Below are 7770 nucleotides of genomic sequence, written 5' to 3'. Positions count from 1 at the left end.
TAAGAGAGTTTCAGAACATGTTGCAAGAGTTTTGCTTAAAACACTATAAATGATTTGATTTTATAAAAGGAATTTTACCTGTACAAAAATAGTGAAAACAGAAAACCAAAAAAAATACAAAGAAAAAAAAGGTAGGTAACATGGTGTTGATTTTAGAGGTATCTCTGATTAAAATTATGGGGCTAAAATATGACACTATATAATACAAAGAAAGTGTTTTTTTTTTAATTCAATTTCTGGTTCCACTATTTCATCTGCAATTATGTTGCACAACTTTAATTATAACTCTTTTGGTTTCCATATTCTTTGATTTTTATAAGATAACACATTTAGGGAATAATATTTTCCATAAAAAATATGAGTTATACATAGAAGTGCAGAAAAATGGGGATATAAATTACGGGGCTTTACACAACTTAAATATATATATATATATATATATATATATATATATATATATATATATATATATATATATATATATTCTCCTTTTAACTTATGGATTGGTGACTTAAGAGTGTTCTGACCGGTGGAAGAAAAAGTTGCTGGGGGTATGAATAGTAATTGTTTCTTACCCACATAGATCGAGGGCTAAAATCACTAATTCATGAAAAGCTCCTATAGGCCCTAGCAATAACATCATTTAATTCGGAATCCGACCCGGATAACACATTCGGGTCCAAATGTTGCAATGCCCTTTGATTTTGATGAAGAACAATTAGGAAGTGTCGTGAGCTTCAAACTCAGTTCTTTAGTTTAATCTAATCTCTAATCCTTGTCGTTGTCTTCTTAAACTTTAATAATCTATTTTAGGATCCAACTTTTTATAAAAAAGAAAAACATTATTCAAATGCAATCCATATTTTGTGTTTATGTTTGTCTTCTGGATCGTAAGTACCCACTAGTTAATTCATTTTACTTCGCAGTTTTTGTTCAAACTAAAAACTAAGAACAATCAGCCATCCCGCAATTTTTTCATCGTATATGCAAAAGGTATCCTTTTTATTTTCATTTATTTAGCAATGACCAATTTATCATTCTATGAAAGCCTTAAATTTATAAAAGTTATTTATCGTTAGAAATAAATAATAGATAAAAAATTTATACATGTATGTTTTTAGCAGTAAATGATAGGTAACATGATGCTATGTTGATTTTGGGGATTTAATGAATTAAAATTACTGAACACTATAAAATACAAATAAAATACTTTTCTTTCTCCAATTCAATTTCTAATTTCTTTATTTAAACTACAATTATATTTCACAATTTCACTTATAACTCCTTCTGATTTTCCGTTGAATTATCAATCGAGGAATAAACCGAGAGGAAAATTGGATGACTACAGGAGACAATAGTGTTTACAACAACTCGATACCATTTCTTTTCTTATACGTGTATTAATAATTTTTTCGCAATACTTTTAATTTGTAAAGTCTTTACTTTTTAAGAATGGACATAAAATGTAGAATTAAATAAGTACATTGTCTCTCATTATAAACGTTTCGTAATTCATGTCGATCAATTTTTTTATATGAATTTTAAGGTAATTGGTAAATTTAAATTTATGATTAATTATAATTGTATAATGGGTGTCTATATATTATTTATTCAAATATAAATACTTTGCCTTTATTTGCTTGATGTTTGCATTGAGTGGGCTGTTAATGGGCCTTCCCAAAGAAACCTAGAAACTCTACTTTTTGAACATTGAAACGGGAAGTCCTCAAAGCAGTTTTCGTTAATTTCCGCAACCCTTTATTAGTTCCGGGTCGGGCAAAACCCAAATCGAATATCGGATCACTCCACCCACCCAAATCTGAAAACCATTTCCTTCTTCACCAACAAAGCAAACTTACTCACATCGCAGCATCAGGAACCAAAGATTCCTTCGACCGTCGCATGTTGCATCCCCATCTCCCATTCCAAACAAAGCCATTATCTATTGAAAGAAAGAGAAAGCGAATCAGAAAGTAAAAAAGAGAGAATGGGGTTTGGTTTGTTAGCTTCGAAGGTCCTCAGACCCACCTCGAGGCTCCTCCTCTCTTCCCAAAACCCTACCGTCTTCCTCCGGACCATCGTCTCCAAGCCTCAGCTGTGCAGCCCCGAGGCCTCCGCCGCGCAGCGGGAGCGGCCGCCGCGGACTCCTGGTTAGCTTATACCGTTAATGTTAGAGTAATGATTTCGGTGTCTGTTTTGTGATTATCTTGTATGATGATGACTTGGATAATTGGATCTTGTAAAATAAAAAGAAAATGGTTTTCTTTTTATAATTCAATTTTTGGTTTCTTTATTTCAAATACAATTATGTTGCACAGCTTCACTTATGGCTCTTTCGATTTTCAGACGAGCTATCGATCGAGGAAGAAGCCGAAAGGAAAGTTGGATGGCTATTGAAGACGATCTTTTTTGTGACTGCCGGGGTTGCAGGATACCATTTCTTTCCTTACATGGGTATACGCAATTTACCAGCAACAATTTCAACTTGTAAAGTCTTCATTTGCTTTTTGTAGTTCTAGCCTTACAGTGTTGTTGAAATACAATTTTTCAGGAGATAATTTGATACAACAGTCTGTTTCGCTTTTGCGTGTCAAGGATCCCTTGTTCAAAAGGATGGGAGCTTCTAGATTGACTCGTTTTGCTATAGATGGTAAGTTTTCCTATCACTATCTGTGTCACCATTAATTGCTTGTTATTGGTACTCTATGATCCATATTTCTTTGGCACATGACATATATTGAAGCACTTGTTGGTTTATTAATTATTAGTCATTTGTACATTAGGGTAGGTTATGAGATTCCTATTCTTGCGACAAACATAGTTTCATTATCCTTCTGCTCTACACTAGTTACATTTAGTCGTTTAGTATTAATCCCAGCTTATTCTTGAGATGACAAAATCATAGTTGATGGGAGATTTTGAATTTGGAATAAAAGAGTTAATATAGATTGAAATTTTGCCCCTAAACTGATAATGGAATACTTACTCAGGTTTTAGTTAAGCTGCATCTAAGAGTTAACAACTTACAATTAGCAGTTCTCTTATCTTATTGTCAGTTATACCATTTTTGCCGTGATCCACAACTGAGTTAGGGAAAATTGCCATGATGCGATTTAACTAGTTTGTGCATTATAAAACGGCTTATTAGCTACAGTTTCTCATTGTTTAGGTATCTCATGAAACTGATTAAGGATGAAACATTGTGATTTATTCCTTTAAAAATTTTTTTGTCTCTGCATAAGTTTTTTGTACTCAACATTGTTTACTTTTTGCTCGCAAGATGAAAGAAGAAAGAAGATAATTGAGCTGGGTGGAGCTCAAGAACTCTTAAATATGTTAAGCACAGCGAAAGATGACCGGACACGGAAAGCAGCATTGCAAGCTCTTGATGCACTATTACACTCAGGTGGAATCATAATTCTTAAGTATTTTTATTTACGTCTTCTGTGTAGACTTTTTCAAAATATACTTATTATCATGCTCTCTTGGAGGTAGATTTAAGACCGATGGTACTTTTGTTGTTCTAAATAGTACACCAAAAGTACTCAACCACTACTTCTTACTAACTTTTTATTAATTTATTTGTACAATATTCAGTTTCTCGTCCTTATTCAATAGATATGGACTTTTAAGATGAAAGATAACTTAAATTTTGTCCATTATTTTGGGACATTATATTTGTCAATATTTATTATTATTAAGAACTCAGTTCAAATAACATTCCGAGGTTGAAAGATGTGCAAAAGAAAAACCAAAATAGTACTGCTAGTACTAATTTTTTTGTTTCTTTTTTATTGACATAAAGTACTTCATTGTTATAGATGAAGCTCTAGCATCCATGCATCAGATCGGGGCTGTTTCAATAATTAGGTCTCTACCAAATTCACCTGAGGATGCAGAAGTTGAGGGTTTCAAGTTGAGCTTGATGAAAAGGTTCCAAGATCTGAGATATGATGTACCATCATGACTTTTACTTGAGGTACATGCCTCTTTTTGTTTTTTTTATTGGTTGGAGCATGAAATATTACTATAGGAGAGAGTAAGCTGGCAACCAAAGCATTTTTGGGGAAGAGAAATGGAAGTTATTGTGTATCCTTTGGCTAAATCCAATAAAGATCATAGTTATACTGTTGCTTTGTTTTATTCACTTGTGAAGTGAAATTTGTTGCTCATTGTTATGTCAATCTTGATAAAACTGTAATTGCATATTAGGTTAACACTACATTCTTAAACTTAAACCCATGTTGGACTATATAAAATATATGATTGATCATACAATGTCATTAGTGAATGTATGCAATTTCTAGTAAAACATGACCTTCATCTTTAGACCTAGTAATCATAGGTTGCCATTTAAATTGTTTAGGGTAGGCTAGCAAACCTTATGTCTTTGATCATGGATGCTTTTTTGAGGAAAAGATATTTGTGAAAGAAAATTAATCATCAGAAGATACACATAGGGTTTGCTCATCCACCAGATCTGCCTTGTCAATTCCACTACCCAATTTAGGATCGAAGACATATGTATGTTCCATTTATCTTACCAAGCTCTGAATGATGCACCATCTCCAATCTTTTCAGAAGGACAATATCACTGTCCAATGAACTTTTTCACTTAGTTTTCGTAAGAAAAGGAAATATAGAAAGTGATTGAAGCTTTTTTGTAACTTAAAACTATTTTAACCTTTTTCTGTTGATAGAAGACTCTAAACTCATTAGAAAAAGGATAAAAGCAAAGCCCAAAAAATCTCTTCTAGAGGAAAAGGGAGCATAATATGGTTTCTAGAGAGCAAAAGAGAGCAGCACTGCATTCTTCAAATTAATTTTTCATATGAAAATATCACATGAGAGAATCCAAATCTATGTTAAATTTTAAGTGAATCCTCATTGTAATTAGACGAGGAACTAGTGAGGATCCCCTGTAAGGATTGATTTTTTGGGACCAAGGGGTTTCATTTATCCTTTTCTTGGTTGAATTTGTGATTCTTAAAATGTTTTATATTTTTATGCTTTTGGGAAAGTTTGCTCTATTACCAATGGGAACATCACTCTCTTTTTATCTTTTAAAAAAACCCTTCTCAGGGAGAGAAGAGGTTGGTTTCGGTTCTTAGTTTGCAATTTTTGAAGCTTGATCTGCTTGGCCATTGCAGGACATAAATGACGAGATTTTCAACCCGCTTTTGTTATGATGGTTTGAAAAGGCAGGGGCTAAAAGACCCCCATGATTCGTGGTCCTGATGGACGATTTAAGGCTGTTAACTGGCGTCATGCCCTTGCTTTGGTATCATAGATTGCCCACCAATATGAATTGGGAAAAGAAATTGCACTTAAGTGCAACTGATAACAAATGGTGTTGGTTTCAAGGTAGAATTCAAGTAAACCTTATCGGCAAGGTCATCTAAGGTTCTCAAGCATGAAAAAAATAGAAGGTTTGGGGTTACAGCGGGGAAAAACATGTTGATATGCATTTTGCCAGCAATAGTTTTAGCTAATTATAATCTATTAACTTACTCCTTTCTAGTCGTTGAAGGCCTCGATAGAGAACTGTGACCACTGAAATTGCCTCCATTGGAATGAGAAGTCCTTTCATTCAAAAGAATCCTTTGATGATGAAAATCATCTCCAGGACTCACTTCTTAGCAAGAATGCAAACAAAATAATAACTAGAAAAGGACTCACACGACCCATAGGAGAATTTAATCAGAGAATTTGTAAGTTCCGTAACCTACATCAAGCAATATAAAATAATCGACTAGTGCTACCAAAATCAATTCTTCATGTATCTCTACAAAAATAGAAGGTGAAATTCAGAATATTGAAATAAATTGATAAAGGTTTAAACTCTCGAATGATCTCGTATTTATATGGAAATCTTAAGTGAGTCTTCATATTTCTAACTGTCTCAATTAGGTCTATATATTTGCAAAATATCTCAATTCAGTCCAAATATTTGTAAAATTGAACTAATTTTGTCCTAACCGTTAGGTTGTCACAAATGGCGTTAAAATGTGCTGAGGTGGATACCTGAGGTGGATATTTTATTAAAAAAAATATGCTGGCTGGAATTTAATAAATTAAAATAAATAGAAAAATTATATGCAAGCAAAAAAAAAGGGGAGGAAAATGGTCTGCACTCAAAAAAACCACAGAGAACCAATGCAAAGCCGAATCGGAGACAAGTTGGTTCCACCCTTTTGAAACACACTTGAATCGCAGGAGATCTTTCACTGGAAGCCACGACAAAATTTCCATGATCATATCTTGGTATAACTCAACAATTATCCCATCACCTTTGAGCTGCACAGAATCACTCCCAGCATAGACACTTGCAACTGCCAAATTACCCTGCAAAATGCAAACCATTACACATGTTCCCAAAGTCAGAATCCCCTCAAAAGCTTGCACCTTTCTATACGCCCAGAAACAGAAACCACTTAATTTCACTTAAAACTATCAATTTTATTCAGAATCTCATAAAACTTACCTGCTTGCGCATGAGGTAGTTGATTTCGAAGGCCAAATCGCCGATTGACCACTTTCCGAAGGTCTCGGAATACGTGAACCTCAAAGTCTTCTTTGACAGTGTTTTGATCGACTCCAGCAGCGTCGCCGGAGCCTGTGCCGGTCGCCTCGAAAGCCTTCTTCGACGCACCGATCTGCTCGATTTCGACACGTCGCCGTCGCCTCCGTGATCCTTGTTGTCCTTCTCCGCCTTCCACGACAACCGCCGGCTCAGCACATAAAACAACATCAACGCCGCCCCGGTCGCTGTCGCCATTGTCCCCGCCGCCATGAGCTGACGGAGCTTCAATAGGGTTTTTTGCGGCACTGCCTCACGACACAAGAGCTTCCTCAGATCCACCCCTTCAGCTCCACCACCTTCTTCCTTCAACACCAGTTCTTCCTTCTTCAGTTTCCTCATGACACGGACGACGATGCTGCAGTTTTTGCAGAAATAGTAGAAAGTTTTTTTAGGGTGATAGCGAAGAAAATGAAAATGGGTCAACAAGGAAGAAACTCAGACTCTCTAAAACACAATCAGTTTTTCTAGAAGACAGCTTCAAAGAACACACCACTCTCAAATCTCCCCCCTTTTTTTTCTTATTGCATAATTTTTCTATTTTTTTTTAATTTATTAAATTTCACGACATCATTAGCAGTATATTTTGCAAATATATAGACCCAATTGAGACAGTTGAAAATATGAGGACCCACTTGAGATTCTTTTACAAATACGAAGACCATCCGAGGGTTTAAACCAATTGATAAACTAGGACGTGTCTCATATGTCAAAATTAAGACAAATTCTACCAACAAAGAAGGGGCTGTTTTCAGTATAGAGGAGTAAAACATTCAAAACTAGGATATAAATTTCACCAACAAGCGTAGGACCACAACATTTTTGTTGCCAACGAAATTCAGGGTAACGATACACTAGCTAATTAAATTGTTAAGTATAATTTAATCCTAATTATATTCAATTTTGTTTTAATTGCGAAATAGGTATATCTCTATCGTTCTTTTGCTATAAGTCATTTGTTTGTAAAGAGAAAAACAAAATAAAGTTTGGACAGTATTGATACTTAATTACCATTACTTCAGTTTTATAAGCCAAAGCCACCCTAACCTGGAAAATTTGGTTAGAGTCTCAAACCTTTCTATTATGACTTTAAGTTTGTATAGTAATTTGTTATCATATTATTCCGTTTCCTTCATTTTAACATGGAAAAAAATTACACAATTTCAAAGTTGGGTAGTATGCAGTATATC

General features: G+C 34.4%; 1 protein-coding gene across 1 annotated transcript; it reads left to right on the top strand.

Annotated features, from left to right (window-relative positions):
* Positions 1-1832: 1832 nt before the first annotated feature.
* LOC108327864 (uncharacterized) lies at positions 1833-5599 on the top strand. The gene is made up of 6 exons (XM_017561587.2): positions 1833-2150; positions 2347-2454; positions 2552-2650; positions 3281-3406; positions 3822-3979; positions 5151-5599. The coding sequence occupies exons 1-5, from the start codon at positions 1988-1990 to the stop codon at positions 3965-3967; spliced, it is 642 nt and encodes a 213-aa protein (XP_017417076.1). The 5' UTR covers positions 1833-1987; the 3' UTR covers positions 3968-3979; positions 5151-5599.
* The last annotated feature ends 2171 nt before the right edge of the window (positions 5600-7770 follow it).

The sequence above is a fragment of the Vigna angularis genome, chromosome 2 (assembly GCF_016808095.1).
Source record: "Vigna angularis cultivar LongXiaoDou No.4 chromosome 2, ASM1680809v1, whole genome shotgun sequence".
NCBI lineage: Eukaryota > Viridiplantae > Streptophyta > Magnoliopsida > Fabales > Fabaceae > Vigna > Vigna angularis.
The sequence above is the reverse complement of the archived record's forward strand: the minus strand, read 5'-3'. Positions and strand labels throughout refer to the sequence as shown.

Coding starts and splice junctions, on each gene's coding strand:
- LOC108327864 (XM_017561587.2), top strand. CDS start 1,988: ATGGGGTTTGGTTTGTTAGCTTCGAAGGTCCTCAGACCCACCTCGAGG. Junction 2,151..2,346: donor GCGGCCGCCGCGGACTCCTG/GTTAGCTTATAC, acceptor TTCGATTTTCAG/ACGAGCTATCGATCGAGGAA. Junction 2,651..3,280: donor GACTCGTTTTGCTATAGATG/GTAAGTTTTCCT, acceptor TTTGCTCGCAAG/ATGAAAGAAGAAAGAAGATA.